This window comes from Vanellus vanellus (assembly GCF_965231255.1).
Source record: "Vanellus vanellus genome assembly, chromosome: 6".
NCBI classification, from domain to species: Eukaryota; Metazoa; Chordata; class Aves; order Charadriiformes; family Charadriidae; genus Vanellus; species Vanellus vanellus.
In genome coordinates, this window is record NC_138911.1 from 1,672,504 (window position 1) to 1,687,904 (window position 15,401).

At 65.8% G+C, this 15,401-nt stretch overlaps 4 protein-coding genes across 4 annotated transcripts; 1 reads left to right on the forward strand and 3 right to left on the reverse strand.

The window, feature by feature from the left end:
* Window positions 1-145: 145 nt before the first annotated feature.
* TMEM216 (transmembrane protein 216) lies at window positions 146-3,049 on the reverse strand (the record flags this gene model as incomplete). The annotated part of the gene is made up of 6 exons (XM_082485028.1): window positions 146-350; window positions 1,226-1,387; window positions 1,628-1,829; window positions 2,018-2,110; window positions 2,233-2,511; window positions 3,037-3,049. 6 exons carry the CDS (start codon window positions 3,047-3,049, stop codon window positions 146-148), a joined length of 954 nt encoding a protein of 317 aa, XP_082341154.1.
* Window positions 2,924-6,001, reverse strand: TMEM138 (transmembrane protein 138). Its single transcript, XM_082485959.1, has 5 exons — window positions 5,976-6,001; window positions 4,665-4,900; window positions 4,414-4,585; window positions 3,433-3,508; window positions 2,924-3,325 (listed from the first exon to the last, which is right to left on the reverse strand). The coding sequence occupies exons 2-5, from the start codon at window positions 4,790-4,792 to the stop codon at window positions 3,213-3,215; spliced, it is 489 nt and encodes a 162-aa protein (XP_082342085.1). The 5' UTR covers window positions 4,793-4,900; window positions 5,976-6,001; the 3' UTR covers window positions 2,924-3,212.
* Window positions 5,486-9,078, forward strand: CYB561A3 (cytochrome b561 family member A3). The gene is made up of 6 exons (XM_082485958.1): window positions 5,486-5,548; window positions 7,653-7,858; window positions 7,924-8,132; window positions 8,205-8,359; window positions 8,630-8,786; window positions 8,956-9,078. The coding sequence occupies exons 2-6, from the start codon at window positions 7,675-7,677 to the stop codon at window positions 8,977-8,979; spliced, it is 729 nt and encodes a 242-aa protein (XP_082342084.1). The 5' UTR covers window positions 5,486-5,548; window positions 7,653-7,674; the 3' UTR covers window positions 8,980-9,078.
* A 1,425-nt stretch (window positions 9,079-10,503) lies between these two features.
* TKFC (triokinase and FMN cyclase) lies at window positions 10,504-15,384 on the reverse strand. Its single transcript, XM_082484812.1, has 18 exons — window positions 15,358-15,384; window positions 14,500-14,557; window positions 14,209-14,398; window positions 14,024-14,134; window positions 13,759-13,940; window positions 13,573-13,651; window positions 13,300-13,389; window positions 13,124-13,158; window positions 12,941-13,025; window positions 12,777-12,866; window positions 12,541-12,657; window positions 12,192-12,311; window positions 11,945-12,082; window positions 11,412-11,518; window positions 11,204-11,307; window positions 11,086-11,119; window positions 10,880-10,969; window positions 10,504-10,721 (listed from the first exon to the last, which is right to left on the reverse strand). The coding sequence occupies exons 2-18, from the start codon at window positions 14,503-14,505 to the stop codon at window positions 10,569-10,571; spliced, it is 1,731 nt and encodes a 576-aa protein (XP_082340938.1). The 5' UTR covers window positions 14,506-14,557; window positions 15,358-15,384; the 3' UTR covers window positions 10,504-10,568.
* Between the last annotated feature and the right edge of the window lie 17 nt (window positions 15,385-15,401).

A 15,401-nucleotide genomic window follows, 5' to 3' on the forward strand; every position in this document is an offset into this window, starting at 1 on the left:
GCGCTGGGCTGGGGGTCGCCCCCTCCCTCCGTCACAGCGTTCCTCTCCGCGGCATCACCACCTCCACACTCGTCTCCCAAAACCGGCTCAGAGCGCCGGCGGGGCCCTGCACAGCATCGGCCTCTCCCGCAGCGCTTTCCTTGTTTTAGAGGAAGCGGAGGAGGCAGAGCGCAGCAGGGGCAGGCTGTGACCCCACACACACCCCGTCCGGCTGCCCTCGGGGACCACCTGTCCCCCACGGGTGCTGGGGGCTCTCCCTTTCCCAACCCAGCTGCGCAACGGGCAGCCAGGCAGGAGCCCCCACCAAGCCCTGCGCCTCTCCGGGGCTGCGGCACCCCCCGCGGGTCCCTCTGGCAGGGAGAGGGGGGAGCCCAGGGAGGGTCGGGGGGAGCTGAGGAGATACAGGGTTACTTCCAAGGTGGGTGCCAGCCCCCAGGGCCGCCAGCCCCGCAGTATTGCCCTCTGAACTGTTGCTGGACAGGAGAAACCCGGCTCCGGAGGTCTTTTTAGGGTGAAATCCCATGAACAAACAAAAAAAAAACAAAAAAAAAAAAACCAACCAATCTTGTAAAGTACCGTGAGGTGCCGGCTTAGCGGGTGAGCGCCGGGGAGGAGCGCTCGGTGGGAGAGTTCTGTTTTGGGGGTTTTTTGTTTTGGATTTTTTTTTTTTTTTTTTTTACTTAACGACAAATTTTTAGTTTCTTTCCAAATAGTGGGGGAAAAGTGCAGAGCAAACCCCTATTAACCACCCAGCGAGGCGCTGCCCCCTCCTGCTCGCAGTGACTAGATTTGTTTGTCTTTCTGATAGGTTGGAAATTGTGTAATAAACTTGATGACGTTGTCAATCTTTTATACGGCGCTGTCAGGCTCTTCTGTTGCCTTTCCTCCCTATGATGGGCTTTTCGATAATGAGCTGGGTGAGAGTGTTTTAGGGCCACCGTAGGAGGGAAGAGCAGCGCTTGGGGACTGTTAGTGCCTCTGTGGCTGCTGTCCCTGACCCTCATCATCCTCCAACACTTCTGAGGAGCTCCTGTGCCCCCCGAGCCAGCTCAGGGGCAGCGCTGTGGGGCAGCAGTGCAGTGCTGGAAGCTCCTGAGCACTTCACGCCCAGCCTGCTTCCCCACTGGGGAAACAATGGGCCCAGGCACCAGGTAAAAATAAATATTTATTGGAAAATAGTGAATTATTTTGGAAGGCAGTAGAAAAAAAAAATACTTCTCCATACCTCAAACTGATCGGCATGTCGCAAGCCGTAGGGACTGCGTCCCGGGTGGCAGCGGGTTTGGTGCTGCCCAGCACATCCACTCGCACGTGCTGCAGGCGAAGCGGAGGGCAGGCAGGGTACGGGGATGTCCCCTGCCTGGTGTTGTCCCCTCCCTGGCGTTGCCTGTGGGCACCAGCATGGGCCTGGCGTGGGAGGTGGAGCTGGCACCGGTGCTCCCCAACGCCTTGTGTACCTGTGCCTCGTCCTTTGGCATGGCACGGGGCCTCAGTACGAATCTACGCTGCAAAGAAGTAAAGAGGGGGACATGTCAGCGCCAAAAGCCGCCTGGCAGTTCACCGTGCCGGTTCCTGCGGTGCCCCAGCGTTACCCAGTTCCCCACATGGCGTGGACGAGCAGCGGTACCTGGAGAAGGAGACCAGCGCGAGGATGCCCAGCAGCAGCTCCACGGCGTAGAAGAGGAGGAGGATGGCGTTGAGGATGGCTTCCAGGCGCAGGGCGTAGGTCTGCAGCAGCAGGTAATAGGCCGCCATCACGGCTGCCGGGACGGTCAGGGCCAAGCTGATGGAGAGTGGCACCTTCCGCTGGCACAGGTTGCCCTTCGACCCTGGGGGGGGCATGTGGTTAAGAGGGGGTGTCCCCTGCAGGGCCTGTGGTCTCCCCTGAGGGGGGGACATGGTAAATGGCACCACCGCAGTCCCAGCTCTGCCCCAGCGGTTCCTGTGGGGGCTCTGGAGCCCGGTGTCACCCCAGGGGATGCCACCCCCACCCCCCACTGCTGTCCCCAGGACTTACCGAAGAAGATGCGGGTAGCCTCAGTGCCGAGGTAGAGGAAGAGCAGCACCACGTCCAGCACCAGGTTGGTGAAGGGGTAGGGCAGCAGCAGCACTGCGGGCACAGCCACCCCCCGCCCTCAGGGCCTGGACCCACAGCCCGGCCCCGGGGCAGAGGGCTGCTGCCCTGGGGGTGGATGCACGGGGAAGGGGGTCCGGAGTTGGGGGGGGACTCACCCTTGTACACGAAGACGAAGGCCTCCAGGAGGAAGTAGGTAGCGCTGTACCAGCCGTTGAGGAACAGCAGGACCTGCAGCGGCGCCGAGGAGCGCTGGCGGCCTGCGGGCCCAAAGCGGCGGTGGGCGGGGGGCGGTACGGTCCGGCTCCGCTCCCCGCCCCGCTCAATCCCGCTCCAGGGCCCAGTCCAGGCTCCACTGCGCCTTAGCCGGCTCCCGGTCCCACCCCAAGCCCGGCTGCGCTCCTCCCACCCCCGCTTCCCCGCGGGTCCCGGCCCCGCTACCCACCGCGGCCCCGCACTCACTCCTGGGCGCCATCTTCCATCTCCATGGCAACCGGCCGCCGCCGCCGCCCTCGCTCCCGGCGGCGCTGGGCGGGAAAGCGCCTGGGCCGCTCTGTCCCTCCCTCTCTATGGTTCAGGAGGACTGGGACCGGTGAGCTACGGGTTCGAGTCCCGCGGCCGGCCGGGGCTGGGGAGGGGGCCCGGCCGTCCCCCGGTTTTGCCTCCGTTCCTACGTGGGGTCGAGCGTCCCACGCTGCCAAGTGGGACGTTCTGTGGCTGCAAACGCAGCGCTGAGCTGGGGTAAAGTGTGGGTAAGGCTGCCAGGGTGGCAGCCACTGTCACTGGGAGGGAAGGGAAGAGCCACGGAGGGGTCGCGGGGTGCACAGACATCAGGCAATTTCTGGAAAATACAGCCAATTTATTTCTTTACTCTTTACAAAACCACTCAAGTCCCAACAGGGGCTGTGGCGCCAGGACGGACCTTCCCACCGCACAGCCGGGATGCACCGCCAGCCTCCCACCGAGTCGCGACATCCGCAGGAGCTGCTCCAGCGCCGGCGGAACGGCTGTTCAGTGGGAGGAGGGTGGCTGAGCTGAAACTGTCCCCGATGGGGTCCGTGAGGTGCAGAGAGACGGCGGGAACTGCCGGGAAACCGATGGGAGAGACGGTGGGTGGCCCAGAAGCCGAGGGGAGCCATCAGCCGCGGAACTGCGCAAATTCCTTGCGCAGCCAGAGCGAGTCCTGGTAGAAGAGGGGGTCTCCCAGGTGCACCGCCGTCCTCTTGTAGAAGTAACAGTAGAGCACAGCCGCTGCGGGAGGGAGCGGGGGTGAGGGTGGGCCCCCACCTTGGCCTCACAGCCTCCCCAAAAAGGGGCAGGACCTTCCCACCAGGGAGCCTGCGACCGTGAGCCCTTACCCAGCCGTTGGAAAACAAAAAGGGTCTGCAGGCCTTCGGTCCACACGAAGCGGCCGGAGTCTCGCCACCGCAAGTTCTGAAACAGACAGACAGACAGACAGGAGCCGGGGAGAACCTGTCAGTTAGTTTGGGGGCTGTACATAGGCCAGGGGCGACGCTGCCAGCTCGGGGAGCAGACCCCCAAGCCCAAAGGTTAAGCAGCTCAGGGGGATTTAGCCAACGAGTCGGGACCTATTCTAGCTTCAGACTTCAGATCCTTGCAAATCCCTGTCAATCCCCTGCCCGGATGGCGTGGGCAGCACCGGCGCGGCCGCCTGCTCAGGCACCCTGGCACGGCGCGGCCCCTGGCCCAGCTCAAAGTGCTTCCCCCGTCCCAGGGCAGCAAGGTGGAGAAGGACCCTTGCCCAGAGGCTGGAGGTTGCCCAAGGGGCTGAGCAAAGCATGTGGGCTGCTCCTCTGGGGGCTGAGGCAGGGGAGAGGAGGGAGTTTAGATGAGGGAGAGAAGGGGAAGACAGCCTGGACAGGGCAAAAACCCCCAATAGCCCTCGGTGCCACTCCAGTGCCAGCAGGGAGGGGACCACCCCCAGGCTCTGAGCGCTGGCGTTTGCTGGGGATTAATCCCAGGTAATCCAGGAGCTGCTGTCACGGCCTTCAGCAGGGATTACCCCAGCGCGGGCTTCTGTGCCAGCACAGAGCTGGACCTGCTGGGCTTCCCCTGGGGAAAGAGGATTTTCCAGTATGTCACAGCCCTTAGGGAAAGAGCTGGGATGGGGCAGCTCCAGCTTGATGTCTATGGTGGGGTTGTGCAGGAAATCGTAGGTGGACACCGAACTGTCCCTGAGGTGGTTAGATTGTGGCTGCCTTCTCTTGAGGAAGGGACTGAAGGGATCAGGGGGTTGTGGCCAGCAAAGCAAGCAAACTGCTGCCCGTGCTGCCTGCCCTCAGGAGTGGCCCGACAGCCCCGAGCCCACCCCAGCCTACCATAACCCAGACGTGGAAGGAGATGCTGAGTGCCAGGTAGGCTGCCGACAACAGGATGGTCCCCTTGAACTTGTGGAAGAGGAGGTTGACCAGCCCGGCCTGGAAGACGAAGGTGTTGAAGAACATGAGGAAGATGATGATGACGTTGAAGAGAATAGCGATGTCCTGGATGCTGCAGGAGGAGAGAGACGTGGTGAAACCACAGCCCTCCTGCCCCACCGTGCTACCTTCTCCGCCTGCCCGGCACTCACATGAAGAGGACGAGCTGGACGGCAGGGGCCGTGCGGAGCAGCTCCGAGAAGGAGTTGACAAAGAGGTCGTAGAAAAGCAGGAGGAACTGCAGAAACAGCACCAGGCTGTAGTTGCTGGTTTGAAGCATTTTCCTTCTCCGGCGGTTGGAGCCCTCAGCCCCGGCATCCCCAGTGGCAGAGCCAGCTCATGGTCTGGAGCTGAGGGGCTCAGCGTCGCTTCTCGCTTCAACCAGGACCTGGAGGGGGAGTGGAGGTTTCGTTCGGCAGGGTGGAATGCACCCCTCCTGCACCTCCCAAACCCCCTCTGCCAGGAAACCCAAAGGAAGATCAAACCAACAGCAGCTCCTGCCAGTTTTTAGCATGCCGATGCAGATGCCATGCTCTGCCCCTGATCTGGAGGCTGGGCTGTCATGAATAAGCTGTCTCCATTCTCTTCTTACCACACAGAAGACTCAGGTTCAGTCTCTCCCCCAACTCTCCCAGCTGTCCTGATCTCAGGAAACAGACAGGAAGAAATGGTGGGACAAGGGAGATGTGCGAGTCCTGGGGAGCAGCGTCCAGGCAGGTTACTCACACCTCTTGCACTGGACAAACCCTAAACCTGCCGATGGCTCTGTGGGCAGTGCTGAGCAGGCCACGCTACAGGGGCAGGTTTGGGCATGCCATGTCCCAGTATTGCTCTCCTTCACCCCACCCCAGGACTACGTGCCCTGCCTTGGGGCAGCCGGTCAGAGAGGAGATGAGGACACGGTGAGGAAGCAGGGCTGTATGGGGACAAGCGAGGAGGCACGAGCCCTCCTGCCTGCTTCTCCCACCGCTGACAGCCATCCCGGGGTCCGCACTTCCTGGGGACAGCAGCACGGTGGGACGTGACACAGAGGGAGGTAAGTTGGTGCTCGCGGGGCGGGGAGGGTCCAGGAGAACGGGGCATCCCCTGTGTCCTGCTGCACTCAGGCCTTCCTCCTCAGAAAGGGAGCCACAGGGCTGGATGTGGGGGGGAAAGGGGCAGCTCCCCGCACCCCCAGGTCCCATGCCACCCCCAGGTCCCACGCCACCCCCCTTCACACAGCCACCACGCAGATGTCCTCTCCTTGCGTGGCCCCCGGGTTCCCTCTTGTCTCCCCACGCAGCTCCCGGCCTTGCCCCTAAGGAGGCCACAGCGCCACCGGGGCTCCCACAAGGCCGCCCCCCCTCAAGCTGCCGCCCCGATAGGCCGCCGTGTCCCCCCCTCCGGTGCATAGGCAATCCGCGGTGCCGGTGGTCCCCGCCGCCTCCCACCCTCCGCCCCCCGGCAGCGGCCCGAGCCCTGACCTGCGGCCGCCATCTTCCGTCTCCACGGCAACGGCGCGGCCAGCGAGGCGGGGGCGGAAGCGGGCGGCTGGAGGAACCGCGCGGGGGCCGCTCTGGCCGCCGCTCTCGTTGGTCGCTCGACCCGGGAGGGTTGGGCGGGAGCCACCACCGAGGCGGCGCCGGCCAACATGGAGGCGCCCGGCGAGGCCGAGGGGGCGGCGGGGGCCGGCGGGCGGCGGGCGGGGCTGAGGTACGGCCCCGGGACCAGACCGGGCTCCACGGCCCCGGGGCTGGGAGAGCCGTGGGGTCGGCTCCGTGTTCCCGGGGCCCGGAGGAGCTGCGGGGCTCTGTGTTCCGGGATCGGGAGAGACACAGGTGCCGGGCCCCGTGTCGCCAGGGCCCCGGGGGAGCCGTAGGGCCGGGCCCTGTGTTCCCGATATGGCGGAAGCTGTGGTGTCAGGCCCTGTGTTATCAGGTCTGGGGGAGCTATGGGGCCAAGCCCCATGTCCCCAGGCCCAGGGAAGCTGTGAGGCCCAGGCTTTGGGGAGCCGTGGGGCCCGGCCCAGGGGAGCTGTGCGGCCCAGGCTTTGGGGAGCTGCGGGGACAGGCCCGGGGGAGTTGTGGGGCCCAGGCTTTGGGGTAGCCATGGGGCCAGGCCCCCACATCCTGTGGCCCAGGCTTTGGAGGAGGTGTGGGGCCAGGCCCAGGAGAGCAGTGGGGCCGCTCAGCGCTGTGACGAGCATCGCAATGCCTCGGAGCGAGTGGGAGGCTGAGCTCGTGATCCCCACGTGGCGTAGGGGCCATGTCCCTGCCTCACGGTCCCATGGGGTGGCTGATGCGGGGCGGACAGGGCTGTCCCCCGCCCCGGGAGGAGGCATAAATATCTATTTCTGGAGGCAGATGCAAATCACCAGGCAAATAAGCGCAGCACCGTGCCTGCCAGTCGCCTACTCGAGCCCCATGGGCTGAGGGCAGCACCGAGGGCAGGGCTTTGCCAGTCCCGCTGCCCAGCCCAGACAGGATCGTGGGGCTGTTACCTGTGGGTCCCCCCAACTCTCGTGGAGCAGGTGGGGCAAGGGCTGGCCCAGAGCGGGCAGGGAGGAGCATGGGTGCTGGGACTGCCAGGGTCCGGGGCAAGGCGGTACGGGAATGCCTCCTTGCACCCAGCTGGGGCAAACCTTGTGCTGTGGGTGCTGTTGGAGGGGCACAAGGTGCTGAGGGGGGGTCTGAGAGGGAGTACAGATGGAAGGGGAACTGGGATGCAGGTTTGGGGTGCTGGGGGGGGATGGAGAGAGTGTAAGTATGTGTGAGAGGATCAAATCAGTGAGTTCTTGGGGACGATCTGGGGGTTCTGGGGGAGGGGAGAGACAGGAGACACCTGGACCCTCTATGAGGTTCCTTGCTCCTGTCCCCTAGGCACGGTTCTGGGGTGCAGCACGCCAGAGCGGTGAGGTGGGGTGCTGCCCAGTGACCTGGCTCTGAAGGGGCTGTTTTCGCCCTGCATGTCCCCAGCTGGCTGGCTCCAGCCCTGGCATCCTTCCCTGGCAAGGGAGCAGCTGCGCCAGGGCGGCCCTTCCTCAGGGTGCCTGGTTCCCCTTTTAGCCTGGCTCCTCCCTGCCGGTGTCTGCACACAGGCGAGAGCCCGCACGGTGTAGAGAGCCCCAGCGGAGGCTGAGCAGACGCCTTGTCCTTCCACAGGCACTGCCATCCCATCGCGGAGATGTTGGATCTGCCTTTTTTGCCCTTCTGCGCCTTCCTGGGCGGCCTGGGCTTCATGTGCGTGGCCTTCGTGAGTGCCTGGTGCCAGCACTGGCGCGGTGGCTTCGCCTTGGATGGCAGCGCTCAGATGTTCAACTGGCACCCGGTGCTGATGGTGACGGGCATGGTGGTGCTGTACGGTGCAGGTGAGCAGGGTGTGCGGGGTGGCGTGGTTGCGGCACGGCTCTTGCCTGACCCTCTTGCCCAACAGCGGCCCTGGTGTACCGTCTGCCCCCCGCCTGGAGAGGCCCCAAGTTCCCCTGGAAGGTGCTGCACGGTGCCCTGGCCCTGGCAGCCTTCATCCTGGCCGTGCTGGGGCTGGTCGCCGTCTTTCGCTTCCACAACGACCACGGGACGCCCAACATGTATTCACTGCACAGCTGGGTGGGACTGGCCACCGTGCTGCTCTTCTCCTGCCAGGTGGGTGCTGCTCCAGCCCCTCAGCACCCCAGCCCCTCGTCCCCGTCACCCTCTCACTTTCTCTCCCCGCAGTGGTTGGCCGGCTTCAGCGCCTTCTTGTTGCCCTGGGCTCCTACCTGGCTCCGTGCCCTCTACAAGCCTGTCCACGTCTTTTTCGGCTCCACCATCCTCATGCTGTCCGTGGCCTCCTGCGTGTCAGGCATCAACGAGAAGCTCTTCTTCAGCCTGTGAGCATTGTGGCGGGCGTGGGGAGAGAGCCCTTGCAGGGAGAGAGGCTTGGGAGGAGGGGGATGGATTGGTCTGTTCGTTGCCTCTAGGTGCCAGAAGTAGCATTGAGTGAAACCGAGCACAGGGCAGCAAAGGGAACTGAGCGATTCCTCCCTTAGGTGTGTGGTTAACCTGCACAGCTCCCTGCTGCAAGGGTGGGTGCGAGGTTGCATGGGCTTAGGGGAAGGTTGGGCACATCCAGGAAAGCTCTCGGTCCCTTTTCTCCCAAGGAAGAACGGGACGACAGAGTACAAGCGCCTGCCCGCCGAGGCTGTCTTTGCCAACACGCTGGGGCTCCTCATCCTCCTCTTTGGGGTGCTGGTCCTGGGTGCCCTGGCCAGGCCGAGCTGGAGGCGCCCCGACGCCGACTCCCCGGACTCTTGCCAGGTACGAGCTCCGCTGCGGGGGCACGCTGGGTGACAGGGTGGCTTTGGGGAGCCGAGCTGGGGGACATGCCTCACACCACAGCCCCGGCTGGCCCGTCCCTGGGGGGGGAAGGGATGGGGGGCCGGGCAGGGGGATGCAGGCACTGGGCTCACCCATGCTCTCCCCGCAGCCCCTGCTCACTGCCGAGCGCTGACGCCTGCGCGGCAGCCAAGGTCTCTCCCTGCCCTGCTGGGGCCGCCAGCCCCAAACTCTCCGTCCCCATCGCTCCCCTGCCTGCTCTGCCGGTCCTGCCCTCGGCCTGTCGCCTTGCCCTCACCGGAGACTCTTGCTGCCCATGCCCGACGCTCATCTGCCCGCAGGAGGAACGGGCTCAGCTCCCTTACAGCAGAGATGTGCTGCGGTGAGGACGTCTCTTTGCCTCTTTTGTGGCCTGGCCTTGGCCTCCTGCCTGCCGTAGGATGAGGGCAGCCACAGCGTGATGCTCCTGCCTGCATCCTCAGGCCTCTGCTTGCCAGTTCCTGCCGGGTCCAGCTGGCTCCTTGCGCCTGGACCTTGATCTGTGCCAAACTGGCTGCCCTTGAGCCCTCCCCGAACTGCACAGTGCCATCTTTCAACGCGGTGGCTGGAGCTGTCAGAGCCTCATCGGGTCAGAAGCCACCAAAGGAGCACCTCTGTGCCTGGCAGCGCTGCTGCCCCTGGACTATCTTCTGCATGGTGTCCCCTCCTTGGGACAGCAGGGATGGAAGGAACCCTCGCACTGTGCCTTGCCCTTCATCGGGCCGTCTGTGCCTCTCCCTCCGCCATTGGTGCGGGTGGTGGGACCAGCCAAGAAGCTTCACGGTGCCCTTGTGGACACGTAATAAACCGCTGGCTTCTGCAGCGCTCATGCGCCCGTGTCCTTGGGGACAAGGGGGGGGAGGGGGGGCAGGAGCTGGGACAGGGGAGGTGGATGATCAGGGAGCAGATCCCGGTGCTGGCTGACTCCAGCCATGCTGCCTGGGGTCCTTGTCCCCTCCGAGGGGCTGGCTTGTCCTCGCCTGGCTCCTACCCTCCCCTCCGCTGCTGGTAGCTGGAGCCCCCCTGGCAACCTGGGCTCACACCAGCCGGTCCCCCTCCTCACCCCCTCCTTGCCCCAGCTCGGGGCCACCCTGTGGTGCAGGGCAGGCTCTGCCCCATCCCCTGGTTTTATTTTGTCCCTTTCCCAGAGCCTCCTCCAGGCCCCGTGCCTGGGGCCATGTGAGCCCTGTGGTTTCCCCTCCCAGCACCCGGTGAGGAGAGCTTGTGGCCAGCCCAGAAGCTTCCTTCCTCCCCAGCGCAGTCACGCTCATGCTGGAGCACAGGACCAGCTGGATCAATTTTAAACTGAAAGAGGGTAGATTTAGATGAGATATCAGGAAGAAATTTTTCACTCAGTGTGGTGAGCCCCTGGCGCAGGTTGCCCAGAGAAGCTGTGGCTGCCCCATCCCTGGAGGTGTTCAAGGCCAGGTTGGACAGGGCTTGGAGCAACCGGCTCTAGTGGGAGGTGTCCCTGCCCGTGGCAGGGGGATGGAACGAGATGAGCTTTAAGGTCCCTTGCAACCCAACCATTCCACGATCTCCGCTCCTGTCCCCCTTCGTGTGGGAACATGTCCTGGAGGAGCTGGCTGCATCCCCACCAGCCCCAATCCCAACCATCCCATCCCCTTCATGTGGATGGATGCTCTGGGCCAGCTTAGGAGGACCACAAAGGTTTATTGGGGTTATGTGGGGCATGCTGCCAAGTCCCCTGGCACCACTGGCACCTCAGCTCCGCAGCCCCTCCAGTACAGCCCGCAGCACGGCCGCCACCGCCACTGCCCCCGGGTCGGGCTGCAGCAGCTGGGCAGAACTGATGTAGCTGGCTCTGCCCGCCCCGGCCTCCATGTGCTTGGTGGCCTCCGCTGCGGCCTCCGCGCTCTGCCGGGGGAAAAACGGGGTGCTTTTAGGATGTGGCCGGGACAGCTGGCGTGTCCCCGGGCCACCCCCGTGCGGCAATTCCCACCCCACCCCTTGCCAGCCCGGTTTCCGGCTGCCCGCTCCATGCTCTGCCTGCCGGGCTCCCCCTGCCCCGTTACCTCCACCGCGGCGGCAAGCACCGGCAGCAGTTCGGCGCCGGGGCTGCGCAGGGCATGCAGAGCCTGTGCCGCAGCGCACAGCGAATCCAGCTGGGAGAGATGGGGAAGGAGGCTGAGAGTCAGGGCTGTGGCCAGGCTGGCAGCCCCCGTGGCTCGTGGGCAGCGGGGTGGCTCTGCCCCACGTCCCTCGGGATGCCAGCACTCACCATCGTCCTGTCCCCTGGCGCAGCTCCTCCGTACCTGTGGGGGGTTGCAGGGGGTCGTCAGGGTCTTGTGGAGGGATTGGGGGTCCTGCAGGGAGATTGGGGGTCCCGCGGCACTCACCGCTGCATGGCTTCGATGCCGGCATCCATGGCGTCAGCCCACGCTGGGAGGTCGTTGCGGTTGAGCAGGGGCTGGGCGGCCGCCGTCAGAAACAACCCGTAGAGCTGCCGGGACACCATCCCCGTCACCGCCCGCGGTGGTGGCACAGCCGGGGTCCCATGGGGTGACAAGCCAGACCCACACCCCCCTCCTCTCGCCCCTTGCTCACCACGCCAGAGGAGCCACCCATCTTCTCCAGCAGCAGGTCAGCCAGGGCGGAGAGGAGCTGAGCCGGGGCTGCCGGTGGGGGCCGGGTGCGCACCCACTCCTGGATGGCTGCAGGGACGGAGGTGAGAATGGGCTGAGTGCGGTCCCTCAGCTCACCCATGGGGCCGCGGGGACCTCCACCTCCCCTGGGGGCAGCTGGGGACACCTAAGTACCACAGGGGCAACTGGAGATCTCTGTCCCTTGGGGACAAGCAGGGACCGCCACCTCTCATGCCTTAGGGCAGCTGCCACTGGACGCGGAGACACCTCAGGGCTGTGGTGACCCTGTCCCCTAGGAAGGGACAGCTGGGGGGGAGCTTGTTCCCCCCACATCCTGCTCCCCAGCTGGAGAGAAGAGTTCAGGATTCCCCGCTCCCCGAGAAGGGATGTCCCACGGAAGACCCCGCTCCTGGAAGGTGATGGCTGGGGCACCTTCTCCCCACGAATCCCCTGCCGATGGTCCCCCCCGGCCCTCCCCAGGGTGCCAGCACCCACCTCGGGCAGCCCGGGCGTGCGTGTGGCCGCAGTCCCCGTCACCCGCCGCACGGTCCAGCTCATTGAGCTTGTCCTGCATGTCGAGCAGGGTGCTGCACACCCGCTCCAGGACCAGCTGTGCCTGCGCTGCGCTGGGCCCTGCAGGGAAGAGACGTCACCCCTGTCCATCCCCGAGGGAGACAGGGAAACTGAGGCACGGGGAGGTGACAGCTCTTGGGGGACTCAGCCTCTATGGGGCTGCCCATACCTGTGCTGGTCTCACTCTGCGCGGTCCCTGGTCCCTCCTTCGGTGCCGGCACCTCCTGTCTCTGGCTCGTCGCAGGTGCTGCAGCCAGGTTGGGCCAAGCCATGGCCGTGGTCTCGGCATCTGGAATAGCAAGAGATGGGAGAGAGGCGAACGCTGGCGCAGCTGGGCTCTGCGGGAGCCTCACCAGCGTGTCCGGCAGCGCTGCCTGTGCAGGCAACCAGGCATCCAGCTCTGGGACGCCTCGGGACACCCCACTGGACCAGGTGTCCCCACCGGCCATCCCGTCACCCAGCACCCGGGGACATCCACGCCCCCGTCCCGTGCCACATCCCCGCTGGTGCGCACTCACCGATCAGCCCCACGAGCTCCTCGTCCACCAGCATGAGGGTGAGGGAGACCCCGGCCATCTCCAGCGCCGTCATGAAGGAGCCCACCAAGGCCCTGGCGATGCGGACGCCTCGGCTCTCTGTGGGCATAGCGGGTAGGGGGTGTCTGTGAATGGGGGGGGGGGAAGGGGGGGTGCAGGAAGGGTCCCCAGGAGCAAAAAAGCCAGGGAATAGTGCCCCAAGGTCCCCCCGTACTCACCCAGGCGGCGCACAGCTGCACCAGCCACGATGCCCAGCTCCAGGCAGGACAACCCACCCAGGTTGTTGACCACCAGCACCACGGAAGCTCCTGCAGGGCAGAGGACAGAATGAGACCCCCACCCAGAGGGTCTAGGGGGGCATGGAAGGCCAGGGGGGGCTCACCAGGGCTCAGGGGCAGGCGGGAGGCGTTGGAGGGGTCCGTCATGTGTGCCAGCATCGTCTCCACCGCCTCGTCCGCTGGCAGCACCTGAGGGGCACAAGGGGACCGTGAGGGCAGAGCAGGGGGGGGCGTTCAGGGAGCAGAAGGTGTGGGGGGGGACGGGGACACAACGGGGTTCTGTTCACCTTCATCCTGCGCACACCCGCCTCGCCGTGGATCCCTGCGGAGATGGGGCAGCATCACCCCTTGCTGCGGGCACCTCCCGAACCGGGCGATGCCCACTCCATGGCGGGGACAAGGGACACACAGCCCCACGGGGAGACATAGAGGGGACATGGGGTAGGGGGGAGAGGCTTCTCACCCAAACCCAGCTCCATCTCATCGTCAGCCAGCCGGAAGGTGGGCTTGGACCCCGGAACGCTGCAGGGGGACAGGCTGAGACCCAGCGTACCTTTGTGGGGAGGGAAAACGGGGTTAAACCTGGAGGATTTGGGGCTGGTGAGGGGCATTGAGGGGCTCTGATTTGCCCCGGGGTTGTGAACTGCCGAGAGGGATGGGGGGGACGGGGCTGGGGGACAAGGCACAGCATCCCCCGGGGGTCCCCACGGGGCAGCAAGGGGTCCCACATACGTACCCATGGCTTTTGCGGCCGCCGACACCTTCTCAACGATCTCGTTCAAGCTCGCCCCCGCCTCGGCCAGTGCCCCCGCCACCTGCGAAGGGCAGCAGTGGGTGAGGGACTGTCGAGCCCCATCCCCCAAAATCCCCCGTCTCCGTAGGGATGCGGTGGGGCCCTGGGGCCCGACAGCACCCTAAAAACCTTGTGTATGAGGACGGTGCCACACAGCCCACGGCGCCCGGCTTTCTTTGGGGCGGTGAAGGCACTGTCGTCCCCCACCACCACCATCTGCACGTCGGCCCCCTCCGCCCGCGCCCGCTCCAGCGCCAGCCCGAAGTTGAGCCGGTCCCCGGTGTAGTTCTTCACGATGAGGAGGGTCCCAGCTTGCGGGGGGAGATGGCGAGGCGAGGGGTGAAGCCATGGCAGGGGATGAAACCCCAACCCACGCCCCCCCGTGTCACCCTACCTGCGCCAGCCTGCGTCACCGCCCGGATGGCCGCCAGGATGCTGCCCACGGCCGGAGAGGTGAAGACGGCACCGGCCACCACGCCAGTCAGCATGCCCTTGCCGATGTACCCTACAGAGCGGGACGGGGTGCTCGGGGCTGTGCCGGGGGCAGCCAGACCGCAGCGGCAGCGGTGGGGGGCTCACCTGCGTGGGCAGGCTCGTGGCCGGACCCCCCCCCAGAGAGCAGGGCCACCCGGCCCCGTATGGCCACCAGGTCGGCACGCAGGACCACCCGGTGTCCCTGCAGGAGCCGGAGGCCGGGGTTGCAGGCAACCAGCCCCGCCAGCGCGTCATCGGCGCAGCACGCCACCGAGTTCACCAGCTTCTTCGGGACCTGGCGGCACAGAGAGGTGGCGGTGGTGGGGCACAGGGATGGCACCCCAACCCCACTGGGGTGGGGGGGGAGCAGGGGGCTCCCCGCCGCTCCGGGCTCACCTCCATGCGGGCCGTGTGGTGGAGGATCCTGTGCAGCCTTCAGCTCTGAGTCCAAACTCTGGTGGGAGGGCAAGGTCCACCAGCGGCAGGGACAGGTCCCCGTCCCACCCGGGGGTCCTGCGGCGTCAGCCTGGGCTGGCACGGGGATGGGGTGGGATGAGGGGTGCCTGATCAGAGGGGGGGAGTTGAGTTCAGTGTCATCCCCAAATGGGGACAACCTCCTAAAGTGGGGGTGGGGACACACCAGGGTGGGACAAGCCCCACAGCAGGGACTCCCTCATGGGGTGGGGGATCAAGATGGGAGCATCCCCCCAAAGAGAGACCCCATACTGGGGTGTGGGGGGGACTAAGGTGGGAGCACCCCCCCAGCGGTTATCCCCTCCAGGGTTGGGGGGTGACCACGGTGGGAGCATCCCCGTGAGCAGAGACCCCCTCCTGGGGCGGAGGGGAAGGGGGGACACTGCCCCTGGGGCAGAGGGGCACAAGGGTGGGTGCATCCCCCCCTTCAGGGACCCCTTTTTTGGGGGTGGGGGGGACCAGAGGGTGCGCCCCACCATCGGGGACCTCCTCTCTGCGTGGGACCTGGGTGGATGCACCCCCTCCCCAGCGGGGACCCCCTCTGGGGGTATGGGGGGGGGGGGGGAACACCAGGGGGTGCACCCCCTCCTCCCAGCATGGACCCACTCCCGGGGTGCAGCGCAAGGAGCAGGAGGGGGGCTGCACCCCGCTAAGTCGGGATATGGGGTGGATGGGGGGATCCCCCGGGGTGTGGAGGGACCAGGGGAGTGTGTGTGTCCCGTCCCCCCCGAGCAGGGACCCCTCGGAGCAGGGACCCGCCGGAGCATCCCCTTTCCCCACCTGCCGTCTCGCCTGCTCCTTAGGGTCCTCCCGGCCGCCTAGAG

Bases quoted from the DNA above. Each gene is read 5' to 3' on its own strand.
- TMEM138 (XM_082485959.1), bottom strand. From the start codon at position 4,792: ATGCTTCAAACCAGCAACTACAGCCTGGTGCTGTTTCTGCAGTTCCTC. The intron at 4,586-4,664 runs GTGAGTGCCGGG...CTCCTCCTGCAG, and splicing joins GTCCAGCTCGTCCTCTTCAT to CATCCAGGACATCGCTATTC. The intron at 3,326-3,432 runs GTAAGGGCTCAC...TCCCTCCCGCAG, and splicing joins TTTTGTTTTCCAACGGCTGG to CGGCTGTGCTCTACTGTTAC.
- TKFC (XM_082484812.1), bottom strand. The intron at 13,390-13,572 runs GTACGTATGTGG...CTCCCCACAAAG, and splicing joins GGCGGCCGCAAAAGCCATGG to GTACGCTGGGTCTCAGCCTG. The intron at 11,519-11,944 runs GTGGGTGCTGGC...CCGTCCCTGCAG, and splicing joins GCACGCCCGGGCTGCCCGAG to CCATCCAGGAGTGGGTGCGC.
- CYB561A3 (XM_082485958.1), top strand. From the start codon at position 7,675: ATGTTGGATCTGCCTTTTTTGCCCTTCTGCGCCTTCCTGGGCGGCCTG. The intron at 8,133-8,204 runs GTGGGTGCTGCT...CTCTCCCCGCAG, and splicing joins TGCTGCTCTTCTCCTGCCAG to TGGTTGGCCGGCTTCAGCGC. The intron at 8,360-8,629 runs GTGAGCATTGTG...TTTTCTCCCAAG, and splicing joins GAGAAGCTCTTCTTCAGCCT to GAAGAACGGGACGACAGAGT.